Here is an 18,310-nt window from a genome sequence, read left to right as displayed (position 1 = left end):
GTTTTTTTTTATTTTTTTTTTTTTTTTTTTTTTGCATTTTTGCTTTTGGGGTCATGTTTGCATTCTGTAAACAAGTATCACTGAGCAGATTGTGACTGTGTTATTTATGGGTAAATAAGTAGGCATGGCACAGTGGTCAGCATGTCTCATTTCTTTCCTGTTCTTTCCGATTCAATTGAAACCTTGTGAGTGAAGTTTTCACATGCCAGTCCTTGACTTCCAGGCCGAGCAAGCCGCCAAGGTAGAAAAGATGCGGCAGAGCATCCTGGAAGGGCTGAACTTCTCCCGGCAGAGCCACCCGCTCCCCTTCCCACCGCCAGCGGCGCTGCCTTTCTACCCCACCTCCGTGTACCCACGGCACTTCGGGCCCGTCCCACCAGCACAGGGCCGAGGGCGGGGCTTTGCAGGTGAGTGTGTCCATCACTGTATGTAGGGACTTGCTAGAGTGGGGAGACAGACGCACGTACAGCGTGCAGGCCTTCTTAGTGGGCAATATCTTGCTGTGTTGAGACCTTGTAAATAATTGACAGGCTTAGTTATGAAGTTTGCAGCAACATCTCTTCACATTAGAAAGGAGCAAACTTGATCCCGGAAGAGATTATGTATCGGAAAGGGAGCGGGAACTACAAAAGCTATTAATAGCAGAGATAAGATTTTAAAATTGGTCAGTGTAGCTGAAAACTCTGCTCACGTTTGTGATTTAAGATTTTCTCACGTGTGGGGTCAGTGGAGCGCTCCTCCACTAAGGCCACCTCCCAAGTCTGTGGCAGAGCCCACAGCAATAGTGTTTGGTCTCCAGAGGCTCCTCCAAGAGCAGGCAAGGCGACATTTCAGTGTTATTGGTGACACGAGGGGTCAGGAGTCTCCTCCCTGGCAGCTGATGGTGTAAGAACAACAGCTGAAGGACATGGGGGTTGCTCTGCCTGAAAGCCCACTGGTGGCTCTCCCTGAACCCAGTTCCTCATGGCTTCTCCCATCTCTCTCCACCCGGGTCCCACAGGAGTCTGTGGCTTTGGAGGCCCCTATGGGGAAACTGTAGCGACAGGCGCTTACCGTGCCTTCCGCGTGGCGACAGCAGCAGGACACTGCGGAGCCTTCTCAGGCAGTGACAGCAGCAGGACTAGCAAGTCACAGGGCGGTAATTATGCCACACCTCCTCCTAGAGCTTCTGTCCGCCAGCAGCTTCCCGCTTCTTCTGACTCTTCTTCCTCCTCGTCTGTCCTGACTCCAGCACCATATCCTTCCTGATAGGTCCTCACTCTGGCATTCACTGCTGCTCTTCTCCCAGCCTCTGCCTGCCCCCAGGTCTCTGCAGCAGCTTTGCTGTGGCCCATCTCTGCCTTCCAGAGGGGCCAGTGTGTGTCCACACACAGCCCTTCTTCTGTGCACCTGGCCCCCTAACCATTGTCTCCTGTGTTAGAACAGGCTGCCCAGTAATACCCAGTGATGTTTTTTTCCTGTCGTATTCCCTAACAGCCCCCTCTGGGTAAAGAGGATGATGCTTGTTTAGAAGATTCTAAGGGCATTGTACAATTCTTGGCATAAAAAACTTTATCGCAGTTTGTTTCATAGAAACATTTTTAAAGAAAGATCTAATATCAGATATATAAATAGTCTATTTTAAATTCGCATTGCTTCTCTTCTTATTTGTATTAGGCTTGTGAGGGAGAGAAAAAGTCTTAACATTTAGTCTTGAAATACTATCTTGTGATTTTGCTGTACTTTGAAGCCCATGACTTGTGACTTTGTCATAAATCCCACATTTTGGGACTGCAGATCTAAACATGGCTATCAAGTCTACATTACAGGATTACTCAAATACAATTTTGAAGAACTTTTAGGGTAGGCAAGCCTTTCTTGACCGGGAATATTTTTCCAGCTCAGTTACTTGCGTACTTACAGAAGCTACCTAGAGACATCTTTTGTAGTAGTAAGACTCTTACAGATGAATGCTGCCCTCTCTCTGTAGCTGTAGGAGCCACTTCTCCTCTCCTACTGCATGCCCCTCTCCTGCCTCCCCTTAGTTCTCCCGGCTGTCCAGGGTGCTTTTCCTCCTGTTACTGCGCATCATGCAGTGCACAGTAACGTGTGTTCTCTGCTTCACAATCGGCTTCAGCTTCTTGCAACCCTTACCTGGAAACTTATGCTGGCCTGCAGTTGTGATAAAATACTGTGGTGGCAGGGAGGGCAGGAGGGGGGAATTCTGACTATGAACATTGTTTGGTCAGAAGTGGTTTTTTAGTCTGAAATGACAAGAGGAACCTGCTTCTTAACTTCCACCAAATTGTGTCTGGAATCCGGATCTGTGCTGTCCAGTGTAGTAGCCACTGGCCACACGTGGCTCTCGAGCACTTGAACTGTGGCTCATCCAAACTGAGCTGTGTCCTAAGCACACATCTAATTTTACAAACTTCATACGGAAAAAAGAATGCAAAATGTCTCATTAGTAGTTGTTTTTTATATTGATTACATGTTGAAATTAATGTTAATTTGGGTATATTGGGTTAAATAAAATATACTTTTTTTTTGGGGCTGCACCATGTGGCATGCGGCATCTCAGTTCCCCGACCAGGGATTGAACCCATGCCCCCTGCATTGGGAGTGCAGAGTCTTAACCACTGGACTGCCAGGGAACTCCCCTAAAATATACATTACTAATATTTATTTCATGTGTTTCTTTGTACTTTTTTAACGCGGCCACTAGAAAATGTAAGGCTTGTAGATTTTGTTGAACAGCGCGACCTGGCTGTTAATCATCATGGCTAATACCAAGATGATGGAGAATTTATTATAATCCATTCCATGTGCCAGAAAAGAAGATGCTTGAGGTTCTGTTTTGTTTTGTTTTTATCAGAAATTTTGGTACCAACTAATTGTTTGAGGATTTTCTTAGGTAAGTCAGAAAACCTTAGAATATGCAGGCTACTAGTAGTTAATAGAAGTTAGTGAATACAATGAATATTTGTAACCCTACCTAGGGAAATTATCATTTAATAATGCAATAAGAAGTAACAGGCTAGCTTTACTGATCAATTTCTGTAATGTTTAGTTAAGGTAGTAAACTTGTAAGTAATTACTCAAAGAGAAAGACATTCTGAGTTTGCAGATTTTCCATCTTGGTAATATAGAAGGTGTGCCATATGCACCCAATACTTTATTGGATCTATTTCTACCTAACAGCCATGCTCATTTTGCAGTTGTAACCTATTTCAGTTGTCATGGGTTCTTTAAATAGCCAACACAGTTGTCTTACTTTCAGGTGTATTTTTAACAACAGCTTAAAAATAAAACCATTAAAATCAAACGTGTGCACATAGATAGTTCACATAATAAACAAGTCTTCACAAAGCAAGAGAAAGGGGCTTCATATGAAATGGAAACCACATTTGAAAAGAAACTGCTTGCTTATTTCTCTTTGTTAGTCCTGTGGTTGTAAAGATTTTTTTTCATCTACTTTTGTGCAGGAATCCAACCTATACCTTCTCAGGGAGGGAAGCTAGAAATAGCTGGCACCGTGGTTGGCCACTGGGCTGGGAGCAGACGGGGCCGTGGAGGCCGTGGGCCTTTCCCCCTACAGGTAGTTTCTGTTGGAGGACCAGCAAGAGGGTAAGTTCTGAACAATGAAAATGTATTTGTATAAGCTTAAAAACACAGCCTCTTACTTATTACTTTAATCATGAGTTTACTAGGAACATTTTTACATCATTAAATACATTCTTCTTTAACACCATTCTTAGTGGTTGTATAGGATTCCATTATATATAGCATTATGTAATTATTTAAACCATTAGTAAATAATTATCCCAAAATTACTCAATTAACCATTTTTTAATGTTTTTTAAAAAAGAACATTTTTGAAGTGCATTATTTTGAAAATTGAATACACTGAATATGTACCAAAAAAATAAGATTGATTACTTGGACTAAATCTTTGGTGTGACCATGATTTAATAAAGTTTGTGCTTCCTGTAGCGTAGACTAGACACCTTTAAATCCATTTGATATGATTTTAAATGTTTAAATGTTATCTGTAACAGATTCAAGTCTCTTTGTTTTTGTCCTCTTTTATGTGTTTAGGCGTCCAAGAGGAGTTATTTCCACTCCAGTGATCAGAACATTTGGAAGAGGTGGAAGGTACTATGGCAGAGGCTATAAAAACCAGGGTGCGATTCAGGTAATAACACAACATAGTGCTAGTGCCAGTTCACTCCTGAGTGCCTGATCGTCCCAGGCCAGTGTTTCAGTGCCTGTGTCCAGACAGGAGGGGTGTCGGAATGTTTCTGTAGCTGTTGAGCTAACACAATAGCGGCACATGGTGCTTACCAAATGTACATTCCCTCAGACCCAGATCATTTTATCATCACTTGTGGTAAAGAGAGCATGATCTCGTGTTCACGTGCTGTACATAGGAATTTAGCTGAGAATAATCCAGGAGCTATTAATGCTGTTTATATTATAAAACATTATGTAGGTAAATCACATTTAGGATTTAAAAGAAAATTGTGACTTTAAATCCTGGAACAGTGCATCTTTTTCTCCTCCTGGACCATCTTGACTAGCTCTTCCCTGAAAGGATCAGCTCATGAGAAAATAAAGTCACATCTGTCTTCATGAAAGAGCTAGAACTGCCGCTTTGGATATTCCATTTTAGGACTTGGATTCTGATGAACTTCCCTTGAGAACAATCTTTTAAAAACACCAATCAGCCCCAACAATGTATTATGTTGTCTCATTTACTGAATTATGGCGTTTAGTCAAAGTACACAGTTTTTTCCCATAGCATCCTTGTAAACATTAAGAGGAGTACACTCTTGTGACTCATTTATTAATAACCCATATTTGGAAACTTACTTGGCCAAGAGAAAATAAAACTTCTGCCTTTGCCAGGTGATCTTAGCGTCTTGGTAGCTTCTGTTTTGATGAAATACATCAAGCAAGTCAAGTGCAGAGGCAGTCTCTTTCCTGAAAGCAGGGCCAGGCAGCCCCTCTTTGTAGCACAGCATCCAGCAAGGGGGAGGTACTCAGCTCGTTCTGGCTCTCCTGTAGCCCACCCTGACCTTCCTCAGCCTTCACCAAAATGCCCTTTTGAGCTAGAGGCACTCTCAGCCTCTCGACTGGTTTACAAGAGGGAGGAGAACTTCATTCTTACTGGTTCTCCAGAGCTCGTCCTATAAAAATGCCTCTGGTTGTATGTTATGGTCATACATGGTGGATACAGGGGCCTTTCCTAAGCTGCTAGTGGGGAATATGTGTCCCCATGTTGCTTAAGCACTTTTATTTTTATTTTAATATAAAACCGAGATACCAAAAACCACACAGACACACAAATATAGCTTCATCAGTTATAAGTCAAATAGCCGTGTAGCCATCACCTGTGTGATGAATAGCATTTTCCCAGCCATATCAAGAGCCCCTCACGGGCCCAATCCCAACACTAACCCCCTGCCTCCCTCTGCACAAAATAACTACAACCCTGGAGTTTTACACTCAGTTATTTCTCCCTTGCCTCTTTCTGGTTTTATCACTCACGTGTGCATTCCTAGACACTGATGTTGAATTGTGTTCGTTTTCTTATAGTTTGCCATGTCTTCTAAGTCTCTCTGAATCAGCAGGCTTCCCTCCCCCCCTTTCTTTTCCTCCATTTATCTATTGAAGGACAGCCCAGGTTATTTCACCTACAGACTTCTGGCTTTTGCCGAGTGCACGCTCATACTCATGGTGCTGTTTCCCATGTGGCTCTGACCTTTCTTGCCCGCCGGTAGCTGGGTCTGGATGGTGCATCGGACTTCGGTTTGTCCCTGTGGCAAGACTGTAGTGTGTGCTTTCATGTCTGCTTATCTGTTTTTATGTTAGGACCTGTTAATCTGTTCATATACTGCAGATTGCAAAATGAAGATATTCTCATTCGGTCATTTCTTTTTCTTTATTTATTGGGGTATTTTTATAAAAAGATGCTTCCCATTGCTTTCTGTTTTTGGTGCCTGAGTATTACAGCCCTTACCGGAACTAGGTCAACACATGGTTTTTTGTAGCTCACCTCACCCATCCTTGGCCACTGGGCCCTTTGCCGTGACCTCTGGTCTTCAGTAGCTTCCTGTCTGGTGTATCACCCAGCCCGGCAGACCAGTGACAGTCGTTTCTCTTAGTTTCTCAGTTTCTTTAGTGAGAAATGGCATTTCAAGTAGGAGAACCGATGGACCCTGGGTGCCGTAGGGTCAGTCATTGTTCCTAGTGTTCTGTGTACATAGACACACAGAGTCCTGTTTCTTTATATATGTAAACACACACACAACCGATGTGCCTTTTTATTGTATTTTTTTAAAGGTATGATTCTCATGAATTCTCACTGATGTTTCCAGTTCAAACTGAGGACTATAGGCTTTTATTTAGTCACTTTTCTGTTACATCTCTATTTTCTTTCTTCTACACCAAATCACCATTTCTAGGCTTTTCCTATGAACAGAGCTAGAGGGAAAAGGTGTACACATGCATACTCACATATACTATGCACACACAAACATATATGCATGTAATCTGCTGCTTTTTTCCTCCCTAATTAAACTGACTCTTCTAATTCAAATTTAGGATTTTAGGAATTTGACTTAACCTTTACTGTTTATATCAGTATGTCTTTTCTTCCCTTCTGAGAATCTTGGTTCCTAAGAACCCAGAGGATGATTAAATTAGAACATCCCATAACTCATTATTTACTTCATCCCACATTGCATACACAGTCTGCTAGGAATAGCTAATTCTTCCATCACCAGCACAGTCACTGGGAACAATTAAAAGAAAATGTTGGTATATGCTTCCCCCATTTTCCCCTGTCATCCTCACAGTTTTGAAAAACAGCTTTGCTACTATTGTCTGCATTGTCCAAAGTATACTCCTTTCAGCCACACTTGTCCAGGGTTTGTAGATAACTGTGTCCCGTGCCCCACCAGCCTTGAGTCTGCTGGTCCATTTTGTCCCTCTAAGGCTCTTTCTTTAGTGGGTTCCTAGGGAAGACTTAGGAAAACAGTGTTTAATTTGAAAACAGTTTATTTTCCTAGCAATTAGAAATATTGGTTCACATCTTCTCAAGTGACTTACACATTATTTGATTTTCTTCTGTTATAAAGCTTTGCTGTTAAAGACTAATAATAATTGAATTGTCTTTCCCTTTGAAGTCATTTGCTGTTTTGGCTAAATGCCTAAATTGTTTTCGTTTTTCCATCAAAGTTTAGTGACATGCCCTGCTGCTGGTCATTCTTGGTCAATGCACTCAGTATGCAATGCTTTCTTTCCAAATGCAATTTCAAATTTGTTTATGTCAGAAAATTTTCTTGAATTACTAGTTTTTCATTTCAGTTCTTTTGCTTTGCTTTGTTTTCATCTCTGGTGCTCCTGTCATACTAGACCTTCTGGGTCTGTCTTCGGTGTTTGGCATACTCTTGATTCCTTTTCGTCTCTTCCTTTCTTTTTTGAGATGTAACTCATATACTATACAATTCACCTGTTTAAAGTGTACAATTCAGTCTCTTCCTAAGGTCATACGCAATCACCGTTAATTCCAGAACATTCATCACCCCAAAAGAAACCCCTTATTCATGAGCAGTCATACACCCCACCCCCATAGTCTCTGGTGGATCTGCTTTCTGTCTAGAGTTGCTCTCTGTACATTTCATGTAAGTGCACATGTTGTGCCCCCTACCAGGACTTCATTCTGTATTACTGCTGAGTGATGCTTCATTATATAGATGCACTACATTTTGTTTACTTGTTCATCAGTTGATGGACATTTAGATTGTTTCCAGTTTTTGACTATTATGAATAATGCTGCTATGAACATATATGTACACGTTTGGTTTTTTTCCCCCCGGTTTTATTGAGATGTAATTGACACATAATATTATATTAGTTTCATGTGTACAGCATAATGATTCGATATTTGTGTTTATTGCAAAATGATCACCACAATAAGTCTAGTTAACATCCATCACCACACATAATTACAAATTTCTACTTCTTGTGATGAGAAATCTTTTAAGTGATGAGTATATCTTTTAAGATATACTCTTTTAGCAACTTTCAAATATATGAGTACTGTTAACTATAAGAGTGTTGTTAACTACTGTTAACAACTTTCAAATATATAAGAGTACTGTTAACTGTTAACTACACATTTTCACTTCTCTTCGGTATGCATGTAGGAGTGAATTTCTGGGTCATATGGTAACTCTGTGTTTAAGCATTTGAGGAACTGCAAAACTGTTTTCAAAATGGCTGCACCATTTTCCATTCCTATCAGCAATGTATGAGGATTCCAATTCTCTACATGCATGTCAATACTTGCTACTATCTGTTGTTGAGTTTGGCCATCCTAGTGGGTATGAAATGGTGTCTCATTGTGGTTTTGATCTGCATTTCCCTTTCTTCATCTCTCTGATTTTAAAAGTTTTGTTCTTTCACCTTCAGGTACTGTGATGTTTATTTGGTGTTGTTTCTTCTAGTTTAGTGTTCATTTCTGGAATTATTTTTTCTTTATTTTAAATTCTTCCCAAAGTTTTTCGCCTCACTTTATGGCTTTTCCTGGTTTAATCTGTGCTCCTCTTCCTCATCCTGTCCTGTCACAGCCTGTTTTAAAATCAAAGGAAGCAGTCTTGGTCTTTTATTGACATGCCTTTCTGATGTATTTCATTGTCCTTAGGGATGTTGTTCCATCTTTTATTGCCATAATGTGTGGATTCCTTGGTACTTCCTGTTGCTCGTTTTTAAGTGAAAGTAGTATTCTTGCACCTTGAGAAGGACAGATGATGAAAGGCAGCTTGTTTCCTAAGAGTCTCTGGCCTTCCTTTCTCTGTTGTTGCCATCCTGATGGGGCCAGTGCTGATACGATGTGTCAGTGGGACAGAGGAGGCAGTGCTGCCCCGTGCTTGTGGTACATATAGTGGTGCAGGACCCCTTGCAGTGGCCTAGGCTTATGGGAAGAATTAGCTGTAGAGAGAGGGAGTGTCTGTTTCCAAGCAGGTACAGGCTGGCTTTCCTTCCTAGTCTTCCTGCATCCTTCATAACTATAGGGAGGTTCCCTAAGAAGCAGGCGCCTCAACACATTTCCTGTAGCAGGCACCCATGGGGGAACTGCTTAATCACCACTGGCAATACTGCCACAAGTGTGTGTTTAGTCTGGCAAGTGGACTTTTCCTCGAGAGAGTGAGGGTTTTGAGATTTGAAAGCATGTACTTGAGGTCTTCAGTATTATTTTTCTCCGCTTCTTGGCCCTCCTATATTTTTATATTAATTATGTTTCTCAAGGTTCCAAGAGAATGACAGTAGTATTGACTTCTAGAAAAGTTTACATGAGTGTTTCTGAACTATAGGATTGAAAACTAAAATGAGAAGACACTGTGTAAAACTGAGCCCAAATGGGGAACATGATTACCTGTGGTGTACAAGAGGGTGTCTCTAAAGCAAGGGTGATAGGTACCTCCAGTTCCACTCTGTATATAGACTACAGAGTGGATAGAGTATATAATAGAATGTTTAGAGTATAGAAAATTTAGATGATAGAATGGATAGCGTATAAAATAGAATGTATAGAGTGGATAGATTATAGAGTGTATATAGACTGTAAAGTATAGAGAGTACAGTTGACCCTTGGACAATGCCGACTCTCTGCGCAGTTGAAAATCCACATATAACTTTTTTTTTCTTTTTTTTTTTTTTTGCGGTACGCGGGCCTCTCACTGTTGTGGCCTCTCCCGTTGCGGAGCACAGGCTCCGGACACGCAGGCTCAGTGTCCATGGCTCACGGGCCCAGCCGGTCCGTGGCATGTGGGATCTTCCCGGACTGGGGCACGAACCCGTGTCCCCTGCATCGGCCGGCGGACTCTCAACCACTGCGCCACCAGGGAAGCCCCACATATAACTTTACAGTGAGCCCTCCTCCATATCCACAGTTCCACATCCGCAGATTCAACCAACTGTGGATCATGTAGTACTGTAGTAGGTGTTTATTGAAAAAAACCGCATAATGGCGGACTTGCGCAGTTCAAATCCATGTTGTTCAAGGGTCAAACTGTATAGAGAATGTATAGGGTATATAATAGAATATATAGAGAATAGAGTGCATAGAGTATATAATAGAATGTAGAGAGTATATAGAGTATACAATAGAATATGTAGAGTTTACAGAATATAGATTATGGAGGATATAGAGTATGTAATGGAATGTATAGAGAGTATACACAGTATAAAATGCATAGGGTAGAGAGTACCTAACAATGAGAGATACAGCCATGCACTCGCTGTGTTCTGTTCTTAAATCTGCAGTGAGTGTCATCAGGCCTCAACTGGTGTCTCCTCTCACCCGCTGTTTATCAAAAACTGCCTTATCGCTTGCTGTGCTTCATTTTAAATAGGGCAAGCCTCCTTATGCTGCTTCAGCAGAAGAAGTGGCCAAAGAACTGAAGTCGAGATCCGGGGAATCTAAATCCTCCGCTGTGTCTTCAGACGGGTCCCTGGCCGAAAACGGAGCGGTGGCTGAGGAGAAGCCGGCTCCCCAGATGAATGGGAGCGCGGGCGACACCAGGGCCCCCAGCCACTCGGAAAGTGCCTTGAACAATGACTCTAAGACGTGCAATACAAATCCTCACTTAAATGCACTAAGTACAGACAGTGCTTGCCGTAGAGCTGATGCTCTGGAGGCAGCTGTCTTAAAGAAAGAAGAGTAAACTTATTTTTTATAGAGGGTGAAGGATGCTGGAAGGGTAAGGATTTAGGAATATCTGGAGAGAAAGAGAGCCTACAGTTATGTACATTTTTTCCTTTCCGTAAGAGAAAAATGAGGACTTTGGAAATTCGGATCCCTCTTTGATATCAGAGATTTAAACAACACATTTTTAGTTTTAACCAGTTGTAGTCAAAATGCTACAATAAAACAAAAAGAGAGAAAGAAAATGAAGAGCATTTGACTCCCACACTTAAAATGAAGTACACACAAAGTTTAAACTGGTTAATGACAAAAGCCTATAGCTGTGTTTCTTGAACTATAAAGAAAACAAATTTTGGCAGTCTTTAAGTATATATAGCTTAAAATATCATTTTTAGCATTTGGCACCATATGTATGCCATTATCTTTGATTTTGCATTACTGTTCACAAGAAAGCTTTGTCTAAGGCTTTGATTTTATGATTATGAAAGAAATTAGGCACAACCACAGTTTTTCTTTCTTACTTAAATTTCATCACTGTTGATGTGGTTCTTTTGTGTTAAAAAAAAAAGTGCAACTATCAAAACTAAAAAAACTATAGAGTAATATTGCCGTTCTGCTGATTTTAAATATACAGTACATCATACATACTTTACAAGCAAGTTAAATGGAGATAAAGTTGAAATCATAGAAGATGCAAATGACCTTTCAAAATCAACACACTGTGTTCTGAAACTTTTCGTGACTTAATACCATGCATCTGTGATCAATGAACTATGTGGTTTTGAATCGGACGTAGACCATTAGTGCTACTACTTGAGCTAAACTTCTGCATGGTTCATAATTTTTAAAGTGTGTAGTTAATATTATGCATGTTATTGTCCTTTCTTCCATTCTTACCAGTATGTGCCCATTTGCAAAACAAAAATGCTAATAATCAGTAATAGTCCTATAAAAGATGTTAACTCTGTTTAGTCATTGACTGATCTTGCTCTAACCTTAAAATTTTGTGATTATTGACCTCTGTTGCATTTATTCTAAAACCCCCCAAATTATCTAGCTGTTTCGAATATCAACATTACCCTGGTGTATTCACTGCTGTATGCATTATTGTTCTTTGTTGCTGTTTTATGCCTTCATATTAGCAAAATATGAAATTCTGTGAAAAACAAAAAAAATCCCTTTGATCTTTAAAAAAAAAAAACAAAAAAAAACAACCCCCCCTTCTGTAGCAGGAAACAAATTGCTTGTTCTTGAGAACTTTCCCATCAAGAATTTAGTAGAAGCAGGTATACTTATATCATTTTGATGTTTTTGTTAATGTTTCCAAACAATGTACTTTGAAATCAGAATCACTTCTTATTCGTTTTCATATAATTCTCCTGATGCTCTTCATCACACATTAGTGATCAGAAATGAGATGTAATTCCCCAATCCCTGCCCGCAAGACCTGAGTAGGATCTTACTGTAAGTTGAAGGGAGTTTTGCCCTAACTCATGGATTGTGCAAGAATGAACTGCTGTTGGGTTTGACTGATTGTAGATGGGTTGTGGTGTGGTGTATCTGAAGGCTATTGAATGCAACTTACAATGCTTAATAAAAATCTTTATTCTTTTAGTATAAAGATGGTACGGCTTTTAAATTCCTTGTAAAAACATACATTTTACTGAGGTTTAATTCAAATTGAGACAGCTACTGAAGAGCTTAGTCAAATAACCAAAATTTAGAAATATTTTGCCCATTGCAGCTAATTCCAGGTTTCTAGCTCTAAAGAAACATATGTGGTCAAAACGCAAGTTATGCTGATGTCTGAATTTCATAGTTACAAAAAAGACATTCTCTGATAGAGCAGGCTTAGAAATAGAAATTTAATTTAAAAAAAAAAGCCCAAGGAAGAAATACATTTGATCTTGATTAAACCGCTTTTTGTTTCTTACAAGATCCATACAGTATTCAGATTTGTTTCGTTTTTACTTAATGTCCTTTTTTGTTCTAGTATCTACCACATTATATTTAGTTGTCATGTCTCCTTAGTCTCTTCGTTCTGACAGGTTCTCAGACTTACCTTGTTTTTGGTGATCTTGTGACAGCCTTGAGGAGTAGTCAGATGTTTTGTTGAATGTCTTATAACTGTGATTCGTCTGATTTTTTTTTTTTTTTCATGAGTGGACTGGGGTTAGGCTACATAAAATTAACATGCCTTATCACCATTGATAGCGACTTGATCATCTGGCTGAGTTAGTGTTGGTCAGGTCTCTTCACTGTAAGGTTGCCGGCTCCTACTCCTTTCCATACTGTGCTCATTGATAGAGCCACCATGTGGCTCACGAGTGACTCACGAGTGGGGAGTCATGCTTGAGTTAGCTAGTAAATTATTTGGAATTCTTGCGCGTGGCAAATTTGTCTCTTCTCCGCCATTTCCCCATATGTTTTTACATCATTGAGTTCTGAGTGCTTAGCACAGGACAGGGGTGAACGGTAGGCATTTAATACATTTTGGTCCTTTTTTTGTGAACATCCACTGTAAATCTCTCACGTTCTAATAACACCTTCAATGATGATACTAAAACAGGACGTGCATTTTTTAGAAGCACTGTCCTAGGTGTTTTAGCTCAATTAATGCTCACAGCAATGCTATCAGGATGACACTGTTATCACCACCGAAGGTTTTTAACTTATTGGAGGCCACACTGCTAGTGAGCGGTGGAGACAGGGTCTGAGTCCTTGCCCTTTGGAGCCCACGCTCAGAGCCTTTGAGGCGCCCTTTAGTCCATCATTCCCCTATGCATGGCCCGCCCAGCTCCTCCGGAACCGCTTCTCCGGGAGGTGCGGGGAGGTGGGGCTGTGTCCCCGCCTCCGCGGGGTGGGCAGGAGGGGAGTGGCCACACGGGAGAGACGGGGGCGGAGGGGGCGGTGTCAGAAGACGTAGTATCAAAGATGCTGGGACTGCGGGCGCGCGCTCTCGGCCGGGGTCGGAGAGGGGAGGGCCGCCTTAAGGCCCCGCCCGCCCGGCCTCCTAGTCAGAGGAAGACGCGCCCGGGATGCGCGCTTCCGGCCTTGCGTGGAGGGGGGTGGGGCCATGCGTAGGGCGGGGCAGGGCGGGGCCTTGAGTAGGGTAGGCCCGTTCCTCCGTGCACTGACGGTGCGCGCGCACCTCTTTCCTCCTATTCGTGAGTCCTGCGTTCCGCTGCGTCCCAGCGCTGCTACCCAGGCTAGGCGCGAGGCGACCGCGGGAGGTCGGCGGTGGCCGGTTCGGTGTCCACACTGCCGACACCTGGGGCCGAATTCCGCGCGCAGAGAGCTGACCGGATCCTCAGGGACCGCGAGAGCTAGGCCGGGTTCCCTACACGGTCACCAAGATGCTGACATCGAAGATTTCAAAGCTAAAAAGAAGGAGCTAGAAGAAATTGTTCCGCCAGTTATTAGCGAACTATGGAAATGCAGGCCCTCCCCGAACTGGGGATGAAGAACCAGCAGACAAAGATGAGTTGTAGACATTGCTCTGCTAGTGCTGTAATATTGTAAATAACTGGACTCAGGAACTTTCCTTAGGAGAAAATTGAGAGAAAAGTCTCGAATGTGATTGGAATCTTCACCTTGGAGTGGAGTTGAAAATGCTGTCGCCCAAGTGACTGTTTACTGCTTTTCATTAGCAGTTGCTCACGTGTCTTGGGGTGGGGGGCGAGGAGGAATTGGCTATCATCAAAAGTAGGTAAAAAATCTGGGTTAGGATGTGTGTTCACCTTGAAAATGTTCTATTTAACAATTGAGTCATGTGCATCTGGTGTAGGGCCTCTTTTTCTACCATAAGTGATACCAATCAATGTTTGTTATTTACACTGGTCTTAGAAAAAGAAAAGAAAACCCTCCAGTTCTGGGGTTGGGCACCGGCACCGCATGTCCCTATAGCCTGGGAGCCACCTACGCCTCTGTGGGACCCACCACGGTTCCCGGTGCCCGGGACGGATGAGGCACTGTCCTGAGCCAGTCTGTTCCAAGCAAGCCCTGAGTGTTCTCCTGGTTCTGACAGGTGTACAGACTCCAAATGCTGTTAACCCTCTACTCCTACAGGCTGTGGCTCTGGGATTTGGAGGAAATAAAGGAAGCACCCACACCTCTCCTTTCTGACACTTGTCTGGTCAATCGTGTTGGCCCCACTGTTCCTCAGGGACGTAGCTTTGAGCTCCTCTGCGTTCGTATCATGCTCTGATCCACAGTACCAAGGGCCACGATGGCCCCCCAGTCCTTGCTTGCACTCATTTTGCAAGGCACTGGGGAGCAGGGGGGGCGGGCTTCCGCTTTACAGAAACCTCAATTCCAGTGAGGACTCACCAGCATGTTTAATCTAGTGTCAATTGCAAACGCCTGTCAAGTTTCCTCCATTGGACTGTCTTTTCAGGGAGGGTTGTATTCTCAGTGCCACCGGCCCCTACCTCCAGATGCCAGCAGTGCCTCCCCATCATGACAACTGCATGATGCTACCCTTCCCCTTCCGCACCCCCGCTCCTCTCTGGAGCAGGTCCTCCCCGCTGAAGAAGAACCCTGTGTTTTGGAGAGGGGGAGAGGGACGGAGGCACAGGCCTGGGCAGGAAGCAAAGGGAGGCCGAGGATACCACGCTTGCTTGGGGACAGGCTGGCCATCTCTCCCACGTCACTAGGATCACGGGGGATGGCCTGAGTGGCATCCAGAAGTAGGTGAGGGACCAGCAGCTGTGTGTGGCACTCTGGGGCTCGGGACTGAATTCTGACCCCAGCGTTGCTCGTAGGACAATTCACATACTCTCCTGGGATGATGGTTTCTTTTCCCTTTCTTCCTTTTTGAAAAATAGCTTCTACTGATTTTTTTTTTCTGGTTTCAAAAGTAATATGTTTATTGTAGTAACTTTAAGAAATATAGGTAAACAAAAAGGAAAAGAAAAATCACTATACTGTTAATATTGTTAATATTCTTAATCACCATATTGTTAATATTTGGCCTCTATCTTTCATTTTTCTATGTAATATATAATTTTTTTGCAGAAAATAAACCATTATACATGTTTTATAACATTTTCTCCCCACCTACAAAATATTTTATGGCTCTTTCTACCATTTCATATTCTTCCATAGCCCCACGATTCCACGGGTAGCTGCACCATGAAGTACCTGCTTGCCCCCTGTGGCTGGACATGGCTTTATTTTGGCATCCCCCAGTATTGATGGAGCATCTGTGTTGGGTACTGCCCTAGGTCCTGAGGCTCAGAGGACAGCAAGGGCCCTCCCTTCATGGGCATTTACAGTTGGGGGCTGGGTGAAGTATACCTATGTACAAATAAGACTATTTCAGACAAGAAGATGAGGAAAATAAAACAGGGTGATGGTTGCGAGGCAGGGAGGGCCTCTGGGATGGGGGATGAGAAGGATAGTGGTCTGTGGAGAATGGGGTCAGGCTTGGGCCTGGGGTAGGAAGCAGTGGATGGAGAGAATTCGTGAGTGAGAGGGAAAGCCAATGATGCAGGGTGAGGGTTCTGGGCATGCTGGTGGCCCTTCAGAGGTTGTGACCAGTCTCCAGGTGGTCACAGCCTGGGAGGCATGCACACCCTACAGGTGGTTAGCATTTCACCAGAAGGACTGCCTAAGGGTGGGATGTGAGGGTAGGTTGTCTTGGTCCTTGGTGCTGACCAGACCCTGACTCTTTGCTAGAATGACGCATAAAATGGTTTTCTGGTTTTCATCTGCGTTGCTTCGATTGCCAGCGAGGGTGATATATCCCTTCTTAGGTTTACTGTGCCCTCAGTTTACCATTTTCTAATTGACAGAGAACGTCTAATGCCCTGGCTCTTTCCTGATTCCAAAATCCCAGGCCAAGGCAAGAATGTTAAGAAATAATTCAGCAGTTGTACCCTCACCCATATGATTGCCTGCAAGGACAAAGAGTTTCCGACACCTCCCTCCTCGTCCCCCCTCTTGGCCTCAGAGGGAGCCTGTTGCCGCACTGGGTGCCTGTTCGTTCCTGATGTAGGTGTTCTCAGGAGTAGCTCTCTCTTCCAGGGAACTTATTCTACCCTCACATTTCCTGAGAATGACTAATTTATTACCCCCTTTTACTCCTTAATCTCCACTTAGTCAAATGAACCTTGCAGAGGCCACTTTGCCTGGAGCCCTGTCTTTGCCCTGCCCATGTGGGCCTAGGCTGTTGAATGCTTGTCCTCTGCTCTTTGCTCTATTAGCTTCCCTAGCACAGACTGGGCCACAGATGACCCGAGGACCTGTAGACAGGGCCAAAGTAGCTCTGCACTAGATGCTTCACCCTGTGCTATGGGCTGGACTGTATCCCCTCCACTTTCATATTTTGGAGCCCTGACCCCAGTCCTTCAGAGTAGGACTTTCTTTGGAAATAGGGTTACTGCAGATGTAATTAGGATGAGGTCCTGCTGGAGTGGGGTGGGCCCTAACCCAACAAATCTGGTGTCGCTATAAAAAGGGGAAATTTCGACACAGAAACAGATACACACAAAGGAACAAAATGGCCATGTGAAGACTGGACTGATGCTACCACAAGCCAAAAAGCTACCAGAAGCTGGAGAGAAGCCTGGAGGAGACCCTTCCTGGGGCCTTCAGAGGGGGCATGGCCTTGCTGGCACCTTTATGTTAGACTTCTGGCCTCTGGAACCCTGAGATGACACATTTCTATGGTCCTAAGTCACCCAGTGTGGTACCTTGACATGGCAGCCGCAGGAAGCTGATACGCTCTGCATGCTGCCGTCCTGTTAAGTGCAGACTGGACTCTGCCCAGGGGTCTCTGAAACCATGGGGGGTGGGCACCACCACCCCAGACCCTTAGCTGGGTGTGACTTAGCTCTGGCTGCATGTGTTTCTTTTTTCTTGACACCCAGAACAGTGACTGGAAATGGCCCAGGCAGACCTGAATGTGAACGGTTCTACCTGGAATGAACCTGCCTGGTAGCAAGAACTATGACCCTGCCTCTCAGACAGATGGAGGCTGATTTCAGGCTGAGGGTCTCGTCCTCACTTGGTATCAACCCAGCGACCATGTTGGGTCCTATACAAGTGCTCCCAAACCCGTGCATCTGGGAAGAAAGATCTTAGGTCTTCCCTGCTTAGAGAGATTCCTGGATCTCCATCGGTCCTTTTGTCCACCTGTTGGTCATCTGGGCCCACTGGGGCTGGCGTTGTGCTTGTTGCTGAGGACTCAGCCATGAGCAGAATAGAGACCTCTCTGTGCTGTGTTACGTCACCTGAGTGGACAGTCATGTGGAAATGCAACGAGAAAAAATAAACCCATGTGAAAATGCAACAGCAATGATAATATGCTCTATGAAGGAAAATGCAGAGGAAAGGAGGAACTTACTATGGTGGAGGAAGTTGTCAGGGAATCCTCTGATGAATGACCTGGAAGCCAGGTGGGAATTACCCAGGCAGAGTTTGAGCTGCATCAGGGTGGGTACCCTGGTTGGCCTTAGCCTGCTGTGTCTGGCAGGCACTGGCACCCATAGCAGACCTAGCCAGACCACATCGCGCCACATCCCCTCGTGGCATTTGTGCATGTCCATCCCTGCAGACCTGAGTGACCCCGGTGTGGGCTATAGGAGGGCCACCCTGGTCCCAGTTTGACCAGAA

The 18,310-nt window shown here is 43.7% G+C and overlaps 1 protein-coding gene across 2 annotated transcripts in view; it reads left to right on the top strand.

Moving 5' to 3' along the window:
• Positions 1-12,314, top strand: part of FAM120A (family with sequence similarity 120 member A) — a 103,327-nt gene extending 91,013 nt beyond the window's left edge. Inside the window, exons 14-18 of one of the 2 annotated variants that reach the window (XM_024741354.1) lie at positions 224-407; positions 1,001-1,138; positions 3,465-3,606; positions 4,078-4,174; positions 10,401-12,314. In XM_024741354.1, coding sequence (XP_024597122.1) covers positions 224-407; positions 1,001-1,138; positions 3,465-3,606; positions 4,078-4,174; positions 10,401-10,712 — 873 coding nt within the window. In that variant the 3' untranslated portion in view covers positions 10,713-12,314. The remainder of the gene's footprint in view (positions 1-223; positions 408-1,000; positions 1,139-3,464; positions 3,607-4,077; positions 4,175-10,400) is intronic. The other variant, XM_024741355.1, reaches the window with a different exon arrangement.
• Positions 12,315-18,310: the final 5,996 nt, after the last annotated feature.

The sequence above is a fragment of the Neophocaena asiaeorientalis genome, unplaced genomic scaffold, assembly GCF_003031525.2.
Source record: "Neophocaena asiaeorientalis asiaeorientalis breed wild unplaced genomic scaffold, Neophocaena_asiaeorientalis_V1.1 scaffold558, whole genome shotgun sequence".
NCBI lineage: Eukaryota > Metazoa > Chordata > Mammalia > Artiodactyla > Phocoenidae > Neophocaena > Neophocaena asiaeorientalis.
Note: the sequence above shows the minus strand (reverse complement) of the source record. Positions and strands in the feature narration are given on the sequence as shown.